Here is a 19,375-nt window from a genome sequence, read left to right as displayed (position 1 = left end):
TCACAGGTTTCATGCCTATGTAAACAACAGTCACATCCGGTTATTGTTCTGTACAGATTCAGTATTACAAACTTCCCTGCAGTACTAAAAAAACCCACTAAGGAACCTTTTTTGAAGTGCCATTAGGATACAGAAGTCTTATCTGCTTAACTTTGCCAAAAATACCCCATAAACCCCTAACACCATGAAATAATTTGAATCCAAAAACTCTGGAAGGGGCCTTTGTGATGAGACTTTAATGAAGTTGTAAATACAGCAAAATTGCAGAGTAACGTTATCAGCCCCTTTCTGGAGCTTCCATTCACACATCGGAGATCCCTTAGTGGACAGTCACCTCTTGAATATTTTTTGTACTCCACACGAGCTTCATTCTCCACTCTCCTTCACAATATTTATGAATTGCTATTCCCTACATTGCCTAAAGACCCTTCTTCAGTGTTACTGTAAGAAAAGCAAACTTGCTGCCTGCTGTTTTCTCTTCTTCCTTCCTTCTGCCCCTTTCTTTTTAGACCTGTTAACCTCCAATCAGAGTACTTGAGAATCTATCACTGATCAAGAGACAAAGACTCAGTTTTGATGACTTCATGTAGCAGAGTGAGGGGGTAAAAAAGTGAATTTTTAAAAATATTTAAATTGAATGACGAATCTTTGTTTGAAAAGCATTGCCTCTTTCAAATTGATCTTGCATTCTGTGGCATTAGAACTTGAAAAGAGCCTTTTGATAAATTAATGACACTATTAGAATAAACAGAACTGTTACCAAATTGGCTGTCAATATTTTGCCCACATCAAATGATTTCTATGAACAATCCAGTGAGTACCTATCCTGTCCTAGTATCAGACTTCAGTACAATTTTGACAGCAACAGGAATTTAGTATTTGGCAGCTGTTTCCCCGTTCCAGGGAAAGCCTGCAATTTTACCAGAATCTGTCACAGATCAGTGCCAAAAGAAAAAGCAAACCCTTTACAGGTAGCTAAAAACTTAAGACCACAGCTGTAAACCTGCATCACCCAGAACAGTTACTTCTCCAGAAATGATCTGAACTATATGCACATACTTATAACAAATTCCCACATGTGCCAATTATATTGTATCAGCATTACTTACTTCCATACTGAAGCAAAACCTCATAACACCATCACACCTGTGCTCAGGAATACTTTAACAGTCACAGTGCTAACAATAAGCCATCATTTTGCATAGAAAATACATCAAGCATTTGTCATCTTCCAAATATTTTATTTTAGTATTTTTAAATATGTTTAACACAACAAAGATATAAAACAATATATTAATTCAATCTGAGTTTAGAATCAAAACAATATTTACTTATTTACAGTATTGTACACTTCACTGGCATACCTTCTAGCCATTAGATAACACTATTTTCTCAGTCAGGACAAAACTGAAGTAACAGATCCATATGAAAAGCCAGGTTTCTACATCCTTATTACGTTAAGTACCATGTACAATGCAGTTTGTGGTTTCTCAAATTTGACAAAATTTCTCCTTTTTTGACGAAAGTGAATTGAAAGAGCAAAACTAAGTTACAGTTAGTCTTTCTAACTACACAGTCAGGCCCAATAGATCAGGCTATTGTGCTCCACATTTATCACCTTTAGTTCTTACACACTTATTACAAACTGGCTTTTAAAATGTGCATGTCACTGAATTATGTACATAATACTCACTGCAAATTTGTTAGGACACAAGTGGTAAGTCTGCAGGATACTGCTATATGGAAGGTTCAGTGTTCACAATACTGTAGTGTTTGAGGAGTTGTAAGGGGTTTTTTGTGGTTTTCTTCATATAATCAACAAGACATCAGTAGGTTCACTCCAAAGAACTTTTTTTTCCCCCAGGAATACTGTTTCAATTAGAATAGTGACATGGTCAAAGATAGATCAGAAATATTTTGTATTTTGTAATTTTATAGACCAGTGGTCTATCAATTAACCCTTATTGTTGAAGTCTAATGCACAAAATAATTCAGAGGGTAAGCTGTCTCACTGCTAGGACTTCTGTCAAATATACTTCTATCTTGGAAAGACTATGGTGGTACCTGCAGATACAGGTCAGATTTCTAAAAAGGTTATAAAAAAAAAACATCAGTACTGTCTGATTACTGCAAATCCTCCCTAACTCTTCAGTAGGAACTACATGGACATGATGAAAAACTATCACAGTGGTTTAATTCTTTTTGTTACACTCTAGGTCCATAAAATCTACAAATCTACTGTTTGGGTTTTTTGGTTTTTTTGTTTGTTTTTTTTGTTTGTTTTTTGTGGTTTTGGGTGTGTTTTTTTGGTGTTTTTTTGGTTTTTTTTTTTTGTTGTTGTTGTTTTTTTGTTTTTTTTTTTTTCCCATGACTGATGTTTAAAAACCCAAAGGGCTTTCATATATCAGAAAACTTGCTAAACAGTAATGGACAAGTCTAGCACTAAGCATGCAGGCAATGGTTAAAAAGCAAGGAGGTATTAATTGATGCAAAAGACTTTTACTGGTGTCTGAGCCCAACTCTTTCCTCTTTACTCTCTTTTTGGCACTACACACGATACAGCTGTACAGAAAAGAAAATTATAGGAACCTGTGCTTTTATGCTCCTTAGAGGGTTTCAATAATTCTAAATAATGTTATTTAACATGCTTGAATCAAAAATAACTTTTTTCCCCCAAATAACTTAACTGACCCTTGCTTCTTAAAGCAGGTGATTATCATGGTTTTATTCAGTCTCCTGGTTTTTGACAGATTTCTTCTTTCAGAACCCAGTTAAGTAGAAATTTCTTTGAAATGCTACTGGAATGCTTTCTTCTACAGTAGATAGGAGGGGAGACACCAGAGAAAATAAAAAAGACAGTGACATTACCTATTCCCATTACTGTACAAGGATACCACACAGTATTCACTGGGCCTTATCCAAAAAAATGTTTAAATTAAAACGGTAGCACTCACTGAAGTCAAGAGTATTTAGTAATTTGCTTGAAGTGAAGCATACAAGTCAAGCAGTGCACTTATGGGATCCAATTCTTGCTAGTCTTGAACATTTAAATACTTCAGGCCTATCTACATTTCTGTACTGACACTTTGTGTGTTACCATGTTTGCCACGGGACATGCAGATAAATTGCACATATGCAACCTTTCTATAGCATTGTTCAAGATCAGCTGGAGAACCTTGCTTAAAGATCCTTTCATAAGTTTTTGTCAGTGTAATCAGAATTTGTTAAAAACCACATCTATGAAGGTCTAATTCTGTGCAGGTGTAATGTCATAACCCACTTTAGGGATCTTTCAGAAATGAAAAACTAAAGGCAAAAGGTTTAGGAAAGCTATTATAAGAAACTGTGTCATAAGGTACAAAAAATCAAAGAAAAAGGATGGGGGCAGAGCCTGTGTGTCTATCACTTGCAGGTATGTGCATAAATATCCCCAAACTTATTAAGAAGAGGTCAACCCTATTGCCAAGTCTCAAATATTACTAAATTTGCTAAGCTAGCAAAAAAAAGTGACCCTCCCCTTCTTTTGTATATATGGTTACTAATTTCAGACTTTGCTACTTGATTCGTTTGTGCACTTTGTAGTACTAATGTTGCTGAGACACTTGCACTTGCTGGCATTACACAGTAATTAATTCATTATTCTGGGTTCAGATTTATGTGGGCACTTACACAGACCACAGAAGACAACTTAGCACAAAGGAGGTGCAACATGTTAAAGGAGAGCAGTGGTGCCATGTGAACATAAAGGAAGACATCCCTGAACATACTAAGCATTAAATCCACAGCCCAAGGTGCTCTGCTGCCTTTACTTAAAAGTGCTTGTCAGCAACAGAAGCAGCAAAACACTTTTAAAACACTGACTCAAAAGGAGGTACAAAATGTTAAACCTATCAGTTACCTGCAACTTGTTTTCATCTAATTAACAATAAAGCTTACATTCCCAACTTTACAGGTGACCTGTGCTCTCTTGCAAGCAAGATCACATTTTTCTGTCTTCTATCACCTTCAAGCTTTCCTCTTGCATGTTTACAGACGGACACAATGAACTTCCAAAACAGCGGAGGACAATGACCCTGACAATGCTTCAATCCACTCCATGCTAACAAAACCAACCATTTTATGTTACTTATCCTGGACTTAGGTATCTAGCATCAAGGGAAACAGCACAAAAGAACAAGCTTCTTTTAAAAAACAATGATAGACAAGGCTGATTTAAAACAGAATTTACTGAAAGGAATTTGAGAATTAAATTAGAACAAAGAATCCTTATGTTTCAATGTATATGAACTTCACTACAAAAAACAATTGAAATGATAGCTTTACTTTCTGTAAACATTGTTACACTGGGCTGTACTTGAAAATTCCCCTGTATGTGTAAGTTGCAGAATAGTATTTCAGTTTAGATGCAGTTATGCCAGTTACTACTCAAATGGTTATTTTCAGAATCAAAAGCTTTGCAAGTTTAATTGCATACCTCTCCATATAACTCAGATTACAATCCTGCACATCCTGAGAACAGATGTTTCCTAGAGTTTAGAAAAACAGCATTCATGTGCATTGCAAAGGCAAATATAAGTTAACAAATAGAGCTCTTTCATTATAAAGTCTCAAGAGGAATGTTCAAATTGCCTTTCTGAAATCAGAAAGTTAAGAGCAGCAAATGGCAAGTCTTTAAGTCTTTCAGAATATTTTCTCCTTTTCTTTAAGTGTAAGCATACTCCCCAAATTTGGATGGCAAAAGCCATCAGGCTATGGTAGATGAACAATATATTATTAAATCTGCAATTTTGCTAAAAAATTGGAATGTTATAAATATAAAAATCTCTGTAATAGTACAGTGTACATGTGCTCATTACAGTTGGCAGAGATACTCCAAGATGCATAATTTTTCTGTGGAATAGGAGCTAAATTAAGTTACAAAAATAATATACCATGAAGAGTGTAAGGTAGTCAAGTTAGTACAATCAAGGTATATAAAAGGAACACAATACAGCAAGGAGTAGCCCACAGTAGGTTGTAAGCCCCCAAACACAAAACCTCGCAAATTCCAAATGGATTCATTTCTGTGCACACACAAGTACAAAGTGCCCATTAAGTCAGCTTGTACCAAACTGGGAATTATTTGTGTAACTTTCTAAAGCTGACTTACACTACATTTGCACATCTGAACTTGCAATAATCAAATTAAAAGGTCTATGCCATTTTTATGATTTTGTACCTTGTACCTATCAGTTTTCATTTAGCACAAATGTAATTTCAAGGCTCTACAGACAACATTAGTATTGTCCCCTTACAATCCGCTGCCTAAGAGACCAGCAACCCTTGTGTGACCCTGCTCATGCATTATGGACTGAGCGTTGGTTTGAGGTTTTGGGGGATGTTTTATTGTGGGTTGTGGTTTGGTTTTTTTCAACAAGCAAAACTCAACTGTTTATGGTATCTTTCAGGGTAGTAAATGAGCAACTTAAGAACTAGCTTCTTTTTGTAGTTGTCAGAAAAACATAAACTGTGTGTTTATATACATAACCAAATATACTGTGCATATATATATCCAGAGATAGTCACCATATTGTTGACACCAGAGTGCTAAAACATACATCAACATTAGCACTATTTCCAATACTCACTATTATTACTATTCCTGAAAGTGTTACTACATGCATTTCCCCATCCATTTACAGGACAGTAAGATACACAAAGACAACTGTTCTGTTTTCCCAAGATTAAAGAACTGCTCCTGAAAAGCATGCATGAGTTTGGGTATAAAGCAATTAAAACCACACAAAAGTTACTTTGTGGCTTTTAACTCACTAAAGCTAAGTTTACTTTCAGTGGATGTTCCACTTACTGTAACTCATTTAAACACAAAAGGGAAAACTTTCAAGTGCTAGAACAACCATACAGACAACTGATAGACTAGACTAAATAAGTTTTCATTTAAAAAAAATATCACCACTGCACAGCCACAAGGCAGACTTTCATTTTTGGCAACCTGTATGCAGACCATTTATACTGTCAAGACTTGTAATTTAACAATTAAGAGACCCTCTCAGCATGGAACTATACTGTTTTCTTCATTATGACACAGACCTCCTCAATCTTTAAATATACACAGTTTGTTTTAAAAATTACATTTATGAGTGCTTTCAAAGAAAGGCTTTATAAAGTTTTAAATTTTTTGTCTGTATATGTAAAGGCTGGCACTCAGGTAACAAAGATTATCTGGACCTGTAAAGGGTGTGTTATATTCAATACATATTTCAGGTTTATGTTCCATAAACATTCACACAGAACCTTGCCAAGGGTAACAGTATTCTGGTTTATATTCATACTTCACTGATAGCCTTTACCCATCCCTGCACTGTTTTCTGTTTTCACATGGAGAAAACAAAACACATCCCTGTAAAGTATGGAAACCTCATTTTATGGCTAGGAATCCAAGAAAGAAGGCAAGGAGGAGATCATGGAGTGAAAAATGTTACTTGACTTCCCCCTTGTAGCTAGCCTTGTAGGACCTTAGTCATAATGCTTCATAAAAATCTGAACTGACCCACACAGTCTTCAACCAATTAATCTTTTTAGTATAGTAGGTTTTGAAAAGGGCCAGCAATACTCATTGGGAACAGTACCATTAACATTGCATTCAAAAAAAGAAAACATGGGAAACCATATCCTTGCCCTCCTACTCTGATGATATGCTCTAGTATTAGCCAATGTATGGTAATACAAAAAGAGCCTTGTCGTGATGTAAAAGGCAATGAAGACATCTATAGAATAATGTTCATGTGCAGCCAAAATGAAGAAGATTCCAAAGAGATTCAGGACCCAGGACAAGGTGTGCAAGAAGTTCCAGCTCCTTGGCGTATCTAGGAGGAAACAGAAAGTGATTTACCTTGACTGTCTCAAAATGCAGCCCTAGACATTCCAAGGTTTTATACAGATTTTTCATCCAAAAATAAGATGACGTTACTCTCTTCATTCAAAAATGTTGTATACAGGTCCAATAAATCCAACAAAAGCAACCACACCAGTTATATATGTCTGTCAGTTCATGTCTTCATTTACAATTGCATTTCTGGATTAACAAGAGCATCCTTAAATGGTTTAGCACCCTGCAAATCAGAATTCTTTGTTCAACCAAGTTCTTTTAATGAAAATCATGTCTTTCCTATGTTACAAGGAGGAAGATGTAATGAAAGCTACATTACTGTGATTGCAGTCATTACATCATAGCTGAACTCAAACTAATTATCTTTGCTTGCTGTAATATGTATCAAATCCCTGATGGTGTTTACAGAAGGGTACTGCTGTTTCATATATTCTCACTTGCCATGGGGTTTGGTGCTTGGCTTTATGGATTATACTAAATGTACAGAAACCTCGCCAGGTTTTGGCTAACAGGAGTCAGTGGCAGGTACCTAGGAAAGGGAAGAGTAACAGACAACCCTAAGTATCTTCCCAAGTATCCTCCCGGCAACAAGGCACGAAGCCTTTCTGATTTCTTGGCTCACATGTCCATTGAAAAGTGCCTTATTCATCCCCTCACGCAAGGAGGTGATGTTCCTTTCCTTGCTGTGACTTGGCTGTCACAAACTTGAGAAAGAGCACAGCAATCTGAATTTGTACTTGTTTGCTTAAATGTTACACTTTGAACTTTTTGAGAAGGTCAAGGAGCAGATATTCTTAAGGACATTCAAATGTTTACACTTTCACACCTCTGTACATACTTTTAAGGACATTTGAGTATTGACACTCTGTACTCACATTCTGTGACAAAGAAGTTGAGCATGGTCAGGACAACAGTGTGACCACTGAACATATAATCTCCACATGTATGCACTCCAGTCAGAGTCATTCCAAAGCCACTCCATATTGCAAATGCCCGCTGGAGTTTGGCCCAAACATTGCCATACAACTGAAAAACAATGATATTAACCTTCACTAAGTTCCAAGTCCAACTACCCAAACAGTATATCCATAAAGTGAGCTGTACTGCACTATGTTTGTTTAATACCACTTATCATGTTGTGTCTTTTATTAAAATGCAGGTTACACATCTTTGCATTTCACTGTGGCAATGAGTCACATTAGTAACTGCAATTACTAATTGTATTCATCATACCTCTTATGAATACTGGAATTTAGAGCAAGTATTTTGTTCCAAGTGATTTACCCACAGAGCCTGACATCTTTTTTTGAATGTGTTCACTCTCCCAAATGTATCATTACCATTTCCATTTGTTCAGCACAAACCTCTCCTAACTAAAAGTGAAGATGAAACCATAAAATCCCACGTTCTAAGAATATCCCTTATGAGAAGGGGTGAAATAGTAATAGTTTGTTGGGTTTTTTTCCAAAACCATGCAACAAACAAGACAAAGAAACAATTACTTCCCTTTCAGTCTTTCTTCATGAATTTAGTAGCTTAAGTGTACACACCTCTTTGACTTTCTCTGTTTTACAGTGTGAAACATTCTGAACATCCTTCCCCAAATAACCATATACTCTCCAGAGTGGCAAGTGCTTCTAGGACCCCTAGGGATGTTTGCCTGCCTATGGCAATTAATGCAAGGACAAGGAAACAGGAGAGAAACATGATGTTCTTAAAAAACACACGTCTAACGCTATGGTTGCAACAAGCTTAATCATGTCTTAAGTATTTTTTACAGAAAGAACCAGGAAAAATAATTTAAAGCACTTGAAGTTTTTACCTTTCCAGTACACTGCAAGTGCTGTCCTGGCACCGAGAGAGAGGTAACAAACATTGTAATGCAGCGTAATAGAAACACTGTCCCCATGAGGCTGCACAGCCTGCGCAGCAGAATAGATCTGGGAAAAGTACACAGGAATTGAGATCAGGGAAGTTATAATAAAAACATTTCACCTCACCCCAACTTAATCCCATTAAGTCCTGTCATCATTACTGCAAGTTTCACAACATTTTTTTTTCCAGTTAAGTAGTACTGTAAAAAGAAGGTTCCACACGACAGGGTGAGACATTGTAGCAAGCTTACTGTCACCAAAAGGTACCGCTCCACCTCTGCAGCTACTCTTGTGCTAGCTTTGGCACTCATACCTTCTGTTGGCAAACTGATAAAATCAATGAACCAGTGAAAATCTAACTTAAAATATGCATGCACACAAAAGCATTTTCTATCCCTCTGTGAAAGCAAATTGCCAGGCTGGCTCAGACATCCTGTGGTAATTCATTCTTGTGGCACTTTCTTATATACAAAGTTGTTATAGCATGAGTGTATATACATATGCTGACAACTCTCTGAAATACCTATGTTCTTAAGGAAATTACTTATAAATATGGTAGAAAAGTAAATTCAGATTAATCCTTTGAAAGATTCACAAGCCATCAATCTTGATGAAATCCTTCCTAATCCATTTTAACAGAGACATACTGGGAGTTGACAAGATTCTTACGGAATGGAACTTCTTAAAAAATCATAATAAATTCTTGTTATGGCCTTTTCTCTGCATCAAAGGAGCAGTTAATTTGGATTTTATAAAATCTACCTGTGTTTGTGAAGCAGAAGAACCAAGAGCCAAATGTAGCAAAGAATTACACCACATACTTCAGTCATAGCAAAAGCCCATGGTATCCTAGGGACGCTAAAAAAAAAGACAAAGCAGAAAGTTAATACAAAGCTTAATTTTTTCCTAGTCTTGGTATTGAAAATAAGGGCATGTGAGGTTCTGATCTCAAAACTTATTTGCATTCATCTGACAATAGTATAAACTCTAGTCAAAAATACTTTTGTTAGACTGAATGAAATAGAATTTGAAATATATTCAGTTATGTTATCTCCTTCCTAATAATGTGCTTTCAGTTTCCACAGATTTCACTAACGGAAACTCTCTAGTATGCTCTCTTAATTCACATGTGACGTACTAGCAGGATGTGTTCCTCCACTATTGTTTCACAACAACCTTTTTCATTCTGACAAAAACTTGCATCATGTCAATTATGCTGCTTATGCTTGCAAGAATGCCATGTCAATGCAATGAATTAAATGCTACAAGGCCAAAGACATTAAACACTTGTAATGAAGCAGAACTGCACAGAAAAGTATCAGGGGAAATAAGAATTGTTTTCAAAACTTCAGTAATAATCACTACACGAAAACATTTCAGCCTTCCCTGTCAAAAGACCTAAGACCTTCTTGCACTCATAAAGCACCAGTAACAATTTCTACTCTTCAGTCACCAAAATACAGATCAACAGATTTCAAAAGGCTGCTCCTTGTACTTTTGTGCTCCCCCTGATAAAAAGGGGGAGCAAAGCACCACTCAAACATGAGCTTTGCAGTAATCCTCAGTCATTATTCTGTGAGCTGCTGCTTTCTGGCCTCCCCCATCCTCCTTCACACTGAATACCCAGGGAGCACCCTGGGAACAAAATCCAATAATGCCACAGCTCCTGTTCTCTCTGCCCTCTTCCACTCTGCTGGATGTGGTCTTTCCTTGATGAGTTATATATACATTTATGGAGGATTCTGCACTCTTACTCAAAAGATTAGAGTCTTACTGACTTCTTTAAAGCCATAAATGAAAATGGAAATTACTGGCAAGAACAGGAAGATCACAAAGGCTGAACTTTATAACAGTTTAGCTCATCTTTTAAAACTCTCTAGGCAGTTAAGTTCTCCATGGTGCAAGTGCTCTTTCTCAAAGGGAACATTTATCCTCTATAAAACCTGTTGTCAATGACTAGAATTTGACCTTTGCCATTGTGTCTCTTCTTTACCTGAAGTGAAATGTTTTCTTTTAAAAAATGAGCAGGTACTGCATAAGTCACAACAGTGGTTTAATAACCTGTTAAAAGAGATGCTGGTCTTTTCATTCAACTTGAGTTTCCCTAGACCATCTTCAGCAAGCTGACAGTAGGAAGACAGTAAAAATACACTACCAATGCTGCTGCCTTTCAGTTTTCTTGCTCACTCACAGATCAAAACATTCCCTCATCCGAAGTTTTTTTTATATCAAGACACGTTAAGCTTCATGGCAGAAACTGGATTTCAGAAAATGCATATGGCTGCATATCTATGCCAGCTGACCATCATGCTTTTTAGCAGAATGCAAGGATGGACAAAGTAATTTCTGTGTTGTAATCAGTTTAAGATTTAAAACTAAATATAAACTAGCTAGAAAAACAGCTCAATTTATTTTCCCCTAAACCCAAATCTCTGCATCTACCTGATCTGCATTCCTTTTAGCAGAAGGACTTACTAGACTTTTATTACTATTTTGCGGAGGCATCCTCTAGAGCACATGAAACTTTCTTCTAGAGCACATGAAACTTTGAAAACAGATAAAAGACAGCCTGTATTTTAACGATCACATTACTATTTTGTTTAGAAAGAAAATGTCTTACCTATCTAGAAATATGTCCGGCAGAGGTGGATATGTTTGCATGTCAGGTACTCGCTCGTGTACTATCACCATGACAAATGATGTAAAGCCAAACACTATAAAGACATACACACAACTTAAAACTGTCTTCCAGTACTCTGGGTCCAGTCTTCGTGTGGCATGTTTGTTTTTTCCGTTTGCATATTGATACTGATCACCATTCAAGTCAGTAATTGGTCCATCATAGTCCCGAGGTACTTCACCATTACAAAACCAATCTCCCCCCTGTAGTGAACCAGCTGGGCACACTATGCCAGCATGACCATCACTGGTGTAACCCAGCTCTTCCAGGACATCAACATGCTGCTTCTGCAGTTTGCGGATGGACAACATCAGCCTCTTGATATCCCCCAAGATTTTGATTTCCAGAGGAGGAGATCGCAAGTCATACTCAGTAAGTGTCAGCAGGGTAATTCCATCCAGCCTGTGTCTGTTGCACAAAAGATCCACGTACTCACAGAAGCCTTCCTCCTTCAGCCACTTGGCCACGTTCTTGGTAGTCCAGCGTCGAATGCAGAGCTGGTTACTGCCTGCCATCCTGCCCTTGATCCGCCACTCACACTCACCTGCTGCACAGCCAAGAGAGAGACACAACACCAGAGTGTTCAACACACATCACTGAAATGCCAGCGTCTCTCGTGCAATTCTAGATGCTCAATTAGCCCAAGACATTTTACATAAGAGATAGTTAAAAAACAGACCTAATTTCTAAGGCAAGTAATACAAAGATGCTTTTTTTTATTCAAGAAAAACTAAATTAAGATTATCTCATTTGCTCCTAAATAGAAACCTAAGGTTTCCAAGAAGCAGAGTATTTCCTAGATGTATCCAGTATACTGTTCTAATTTTGTTGCAAATAAATAAATAAATAAATCCTGCTTTGTTAATTACATTAGGCAATGAAAATCAAGTACTACTCTTTAAATACCAGCTTAATCATTAGATTTTCCACTGTTTGCAGTTCATCAACTACATGAGGAAGTACAGCCAGCAAACACACAAAACTGAATTAAAGCTGAAATAATACATTTCAATACAGTCCAATATATCCCACTGTTTTAAAATACTACTGAAGCTTTGATGATATGACATTCCCCCACTCCTTCCAAGTAAACCTAAGTCTAGATATCTGCAACAGTAGAGCTGAAGTATGTTAGTTGCATGATAATGGTACAACCATCCTATTTCTTTGATCTCAGTAATTAAGATAGATACTTACTGAATTGTGAATCCTTTAAAATACTCAGCTTTCAAAAATAAGATTACTAGAAATGAAGTACTAGTTTAAACTTCAAAGCATTTTTAAAATGGATGTGATAGTAGATAGCATAGTAACACACCAAAACCAGAAGAGATGTATTCTCTTTATACAGATTTCTCAATAATTGTGTTCCCAACTCTAGAATATTGCATGAAGAAAGGAGAGACAGCTCAGCAACATTTTAGTCACATGGTGGTGACAAGTCACCAGAATAACAACCAAGAAAAAAGTTAACCACAGGACATTATGTGGAACACGACAGAATTCTGAAAGGCTACCAGTGAAGTAAAACTACTAAAGTGTTTATGCAATATTGAAGACCCACAGCAGTAGAGAATGGATTTGTGCATAATTTATATTTGGTGGCTCATGTACAGCTACCATCTAAGAAACAGCTACAATTTCACAGCTCTTTTGTACTCGAAAAAACAGTCTAATTAACTAAAATGCTTCAATCATGCCAACCAAATCTCAGAAAATACAAGGCACTACAACACACTACTGCCACATACATCATTCAAGGCTTTCAGAATGAAAGCAAAGAAACAGTGTATTTAATCTATTATTTAGCTGCTGTCTATAGTAAACTGGTACTCAAATCCATCATGAATATTCAGCACAGTTCTGCAACTTTTTCAGGGGCATAGCTCTTCCAAAAACAGAATGTCTTTCCTTCTGACTTCTTTTTTTAAAGAGGTACAGTACCTATTGTGCTTTTAATATAATTACTGGGCGTAACTTTTTCTTCTGGCTTTCATCTAACAGAACCACAAAGTATTTTATACTATATCAAAGAAGATTCAATTTGCCAAATGAGATTTCCCAGCAGTGCAAAAGCAATATTTTAGAAGAAAAATGAGCACACAAATCACACTTACCCTTCTGAAATAATTAAGGGCATAATACATCTGAAGATATTCTCTCAGGAGTTGACTGTATATTAAAAACTTGTATTAATTAATTGCTAAAACTTCTCAATATCTCATATACAGTCAATAAGTATATAAGCTTTAACACCTTGATTTAAATAGTTGCCCAAAATTTTAACAAAACCAAACTACTAGAATATCTGCATATGCTATATGCTTCCTTCTCCATATGAAAGGGTATTTTCTCATTTTTATGTTATAGTACTATTTCTGAAAGTGTAGCTCAAAAATAACTCTAATAATTATTTTGGTCACACGGTTAATAAATTAAATTATGATATTTAATTCGATTAAATGTCCTGGCCCACTCCCTTTGCAGGGGGATGGGGGGGAGAACTGTAAAAAGGTAAACCCAAGGGGTTGAGATAGGAACAGTTTAATAATGGTAATAAAGTAAAACACAGCAATAATAACAGTGAAAATAACAAAAAGAGAGGAGAAGAATACCCAAGAAAGACAAGTGATGCACATTACAACTGCTCAGCATCTGCTGACCTTTGTCCAGCCAGTTTCCCAGCAGTGGTTGGCTCCTCTGGGCCAATCTCCCCCCTCCATCTATATACCAAGCAGGGCATTCCATGGTATGGAATGTTCCTTGGGCCAGGTTAGGTCAGCTGTCCTGGCTGTGTGACTACCAGCTTCTTCTGCCCTGCCTCACTGGCAGAGCAGGGGAAACCAAAAACTCCTTGACTTAGGGTCAGCACCACTGAGCAACATCTAAAACATGAGTGTATTATCAACATTGTTGATAACAATCCAAAACACCCAGTAAAAATAAACAAACTTGAGTTGCCAAACTGAACTTCCAGCTTTCTTTACTCAGAAAAACAGATTACATACAGAAAAAAAAAAGAAGTTGTTAATCACAGTGAGTTTTATAACATAGTAATCATCATGGGTTTTCTAAAAGCAATGAATGTAAACTCACAACACAAATACACTCAACTTACTGATACTGTCTTCTAACCAAAGCAGCTTCTGACGACAAAGGCAGGAAACTGTCCCTAACCTAAGAGAATTCTATTCATTTGTTACAAGTCAAATAGCCTAACAGCAGCCTAGTAGTCTTCCTTCATCTGGCATTGCTGGAATAAAAATCAACCCTTATCAAGGGTGCAATAAAAGTAACCTTGCAACACTGAATCTGCACACCCATCAAAGGTCACTATGGGCTGGACCTGGGAGAAAGTCTACATTAACCTCAAGATGCAACTGATAGGACCTGCTCTGTTTTCAAACACTGTCAACAAAAGGACACTTAACCAACTGGGAAAGACAAAGAAATTACCACAAAACACAAATTTAAAATATTACAAAGAGCAGGTAGCTGATTTAATCTCAACAGCAACAGTTAAACTCACTTTTCAATGACAAAGCAACTTCTTAAATCCTGAAACTGCCTTCCCTTTCAGACTACTCAATTGGTGACACTTGTGTGGTTTAAAGGGTAAAAGGCCCTCTCCCTAATAATTCTAACACCTGGAATACAGGACAGAGCCCTGTGTGCAACTGCTCCTTCTCCTTTTTGAAGCTGAAGAATGCTGCATAACTTTTACACCACTAGCCTGCTATGTAAGAATAACGCAGCACAGGCCAAGTCCCCTAGAAAACTGCACCTGTCTTCTGAAAGGAAAAAGCTCTGGGAACTACTTTGCCTTCCATATTACTAGTTTTATCACTAAACCAAATAATGGGTAACATTACTTAATGATGAATAACGCACATGAGTAACACAAAGCAAGCACAGACGTAAGCGTCAGAGGGTAAAATATACTTTTCACCTGACATCAGCAATGTCTGTAGCTAGTTAGTTGATTATTTTCCTGGTACTGTGACTTAACACTTAGCAAGCCTGTCAGCAGTATGTATTGTGTGTCCCATTTTCTTGCACCAGCCCTTCAATTAACAGCCTGAGCACAAATGCATATGAACTGCATATGTATAAGTATTTACTTTTTTAAAAGAAAAACATTATTTTGTGAGCCATAAAGATTCTTACAATTTGGTTGTGGCATCTTAAGAAATAAGATGCCTCTGAGAGGCTGACTATACCCTAGCTGACAGCAAAATTTCCTAGATGTTTATCTAGAGAAAATTAACCTCCCTCAACATGATTCTCCATGATTCTATCATGTTCCCATCTACTGTATCACTGCCAGTCAACCATTAATTCCCTAACTTTCCTAGCTTACAGACTCTGAGACTGTATTTGAGGTGAAAATGTGGGAAGTTGAATCTGCTTATTACTACTCTAGCCAAGGAAAAGTAGCATTAATATCACAGTAACATTAGGCTGCAAACTTGATTAGAGCAGAGTCATAGCTGAAGGGTTAAACGACCTAGTTAGGTCTGCAGCAGTTAGCAGAGCGCTGACTGGTTTTGTTTATTCTAGACACATATGCAAAATCTCTACTGGCACCATGATTGTGCCCTCAGGTACCTGGGAGAGATTTGCTCCTTGATTTTTTCCCCCTAGATTCAATTCCCACCATCCTGGAGAGGAATTTGAGGAAGAATGCTGAACAACTACCAGATCTCAAGCGATTTAACCTACATTTCTGTGTGAAGGTTTCAAGCTGCACTTTGAAAACAGGCCATACCAACTCGGCCCCCCTCTGCTGGCTTACGAGCACATCCCACACCTCAGGGGAGAGGCTGTTCCCTGCAAAAGCTGCTACTTCACTCATGTTGGTGGCCTTGGTTCCCCAGCACAAAAAAGCTACACAAAAACATGTGCTGAGCCAGCCTGCAATAATAAGGCTACTGTCACACACCAACTTAGCAATGCTGTGCTGGAAAAAGAACACACAGCACTGCCTTGTTATGCAGCACAAGGCTCAGCTACTCTGCTGACTCTGACTTACATGAGAAGCTTGTCACCTGCTCTTCCTGGAAACTCTAAATTCTTCAGCGCTTATTTAAAGCAAATAGCACCAAAGATTTCACTGCCATATAGCATAGAGTGGCTTAGTCCTTACTTTCTAAATGCCACCAGATACATATAATACAGGAGGTGTCTTGTAAGCAGAAGGATAAAAAGAACACATGCAAAAACAATACATGATTTTTTAAGAGTTTTTAAATACAATGGCTACCATACTACATATAAAATTGATCAAACACAGCACAATGCCCACCATGAGACAACATATGGTATTTTCCTGAAGCAAGAATACAATAATTTCAAATGCATAAATATTGCTGTAAAACTTGCATTGAGTTTTAAATAGTGACTTTGGTATCATAAGTGAGATGATCAGCAGTAGCTTAACTGTACTCAAAGGTCTTAGTGCTATGTATGAAGGTAAGATAAGAAATCTCAAAGTAACACTAGCTTAGTCTAAGGTTTTAAGCCATCAAGGAAGATGAGCTTTTTGAGAATTATTTATTGAAGTGCAGCTTGTGGATCAAATATTAGCTCTATATTCTTAGCAGAGTCTTTCTGTTGAGATACCTCCATGCAAGAATGACAGCAGCTATTACAGAAAGTCCTGAAAGTTAAACATGTTTGTCTTAAGAACCACAAAGTACAGTTATATACTGCATCAAAATGAACAGAATACAAACTGCTCCCTGACTCTTACACCTCATTAAGCCAAACAGCTTGTATTATACTCAAGTGAACACTAAGAGCAGCTCAACTCCTAATCTACTAACCAGCTAACAAAACAAATTTTTATACTACTGCCATAATTCAAGGCACACACAATTGATTTTTAAACAACTGATCAAGTACTCCACAACTTATCTTAGGATGTCATTCACAGTATTTCACTACTATTTGACTAAGTTCTTGAACATTTTACATGCTAAATATCAAGTGTCAAGTATTTTTCTTCTGGTTTCAAGTAGTGTATCCCTTCTGTGACAGAATGCTGGCTGCTCTTTATCCCTAGAGAACTTAGGAGTAACAATTCAAGTTTCTTTCTCCCTTTTTCTTCCCACACCCTCATCTTACAATGGAGATAGGAGAAGACATGAACAAACTCTCCATCCAAATGAATACCAGAACAATAACTGAAGTGAAACTGTGTTTCATCTTACTCTCCACAACTATTTACAATCTGATCATTCTGGTCTAGTGAAAATCTAATAGCCTTCCTCATTTTAGATGCACTAAAGTAGGGAAGAAATAAAATACTTCTAAAAGGCATGTGATTATCAAACAAACATACACAGTGTAATATGGTTAGTGGACCTCAACCAGTTAAGTGGGCTGCAAAAGCAAGCTCTGTACAAAGAAAAACGATACTACAGAACTCAAAAGATTACAGTTCCTAGGCCAACCTGTATTTTAATAGCATCGTATTAAAATAAACCCCCAACCAGCCAGCAAAAACAACATCACATAGAAGAGCAAACAAGATAATTTAAAATCCTTGTGCTTTACAAATCTACAGATCATTTCCTTCACATCTAAGCAGTACTTGCACAACAAAGCCTTACAAAACTTTACAAAATTCCTTCCACCTGGTATAAAAATCACTTCACATTAATCCTACAGGTTAGCTCCACCTTTCTTCTAGATCACAGAAAGCAAACAGAAGAAAAAGACACAGCCATTTCCTTACCTCTGATATTCAGCAAGAAGCACCCCCTACCAAACAGGAGGGGCACTTAAATGCCAGGAAATGTCTTCCAAGCTCTTGCCACTCCAGAGCACAGCATGATCAGCTGCTCTGTGGAGGTGGCACAGACACCGTGTCCAGCTGCACAAGGGAGCTCTGTGGAGACAGAGCAGACATTAGCCAAGTTGAATCCTGCCATCAAGTCATCCTACAAAACAGAATGAGCGTTGCACATAAAAAAATTTTATAAAATTAATTTTGCAAACTGAAGCCTCAAATATAAAACCATGAGACCACTTCAACTTATTCCAAATGTTAACATTAACACTACCTCTCCTTGCCTCTTCCATTAACTTAGGGAGCTGGAAAAACCTACCTTTTTGAAGCGCTGGGATTTTTTTACTAGCAATCAGCATAATTAAGTGAATAAGGCCACATAATGCATCAGTAATATAGATTTAAGAGACTGAGTGGGTAACAGTTCCAGTAGTTTCAACTTCTTTAAGCTCAGGCCCTGAACTTGCACAAACACTCTCCCCACAGGCATTTAACCCTGAAACTCGAAGAGGACACATGCAAACCAGTAACAGCACTGTTCCATGCTGCCTTCTTAATAATCAAATCCTACACACTCAACAGCATTTTTATTCAAAACTGAACATTTTGTCCTCAGAAAAGACACCAATTTTATTTAAAAAAGTAACATGACTATCTATTTTGACCGGTACAACCGTTTCGTTATCTGACTGTAAGACCGACACAAAGCACCTTTTCCAGGAACGATCTGTTTGCTGCGGAGGCTGAGGCGGGAGTCACAAACCGCATGGGTCCCCTCTGCCCCCAGACCCCACAACAAATCGCACAGGGCCCGCAGGCCCCGGCCCCCGGTGCCAGCCCCGGCCCCGCTCGGTGCCCATCCCACACCTTCACACGCCTCTCCCAACGAGGCCGGCAAAGTTCACCCGAGAGGGGCACAGCCGGGCACCAGGGCTGGCCCCTTCAGCCCGAAGCCCGCCGGCGACACGGCCCCAGCGCGCAGCTGGTGCTCCGGGCCGGGCGCTCACGTTCGCCAGAGATGTGCCGGGCCGGGCGGGCGCGCTAATTACGGCGGAGCGGATTTTAGCGCGGACACACAGCACGGGAGGCTCGTCCTCCCCCCGGCAGGCGAAGCTGTTCTCCTCCCGCACAGCCTCTGA

The 19,375-nt window shown here is 37.9% G+C and overlaps 1 protein-coding gene across 1 annotated transcript; it reads right to left on the bottom strand.

Annotated features, from left to right (window-relative positions):
• Nucleotides 1-1,220: 1,220 nt before the first annotated feature.
• Nucleotides 1,221-18,335, bottom strand: SAMD8 (sterile alpha motif domain containing 8). The gene is made up of 6 exons (XM_005417245.3): nt 18,183-18,335; nt 11,384-11,990; nt 9,526-9,621; nt 8,712-8,829; nt 7,765-7,915; nt 1,221-6,866 (listed from the first exon to the last, which is right to left on the bottom strand). Exons 2-6 carry the CDS (start codon nt 11,956-11,958, stop codon nt 6,562-6,564), a joined length of 1,245 nt encoding a protein of 414 aa, XP_005417302.1. The 5' UTR covers nt 11,959-11,990; nt 18,183-18,335; the 3' UTR covers nt 1,221-6,561.
• Between the last annotated feature and the right edge of the window lie 1,040 nt (nt 18,336-19,375).

The sequence above is a fragment of the Geospiza fortis genome, unplaced genomic scaffold (assembly GCF_000277835.1).
Source record: "Geospiza fortis unplaced genomic scaffold, GeoFor_1.0 scaffold130, whole genome shotgun sequence".
NCBI lineage: Eukaryota > Metazoa > Chordata > Aves > Passeriformes > Thraupidae > Geospiza > Geospiza fortis.
This window is presented reverse-complemented; position numbering and strand designations above follow the sequence as displayed.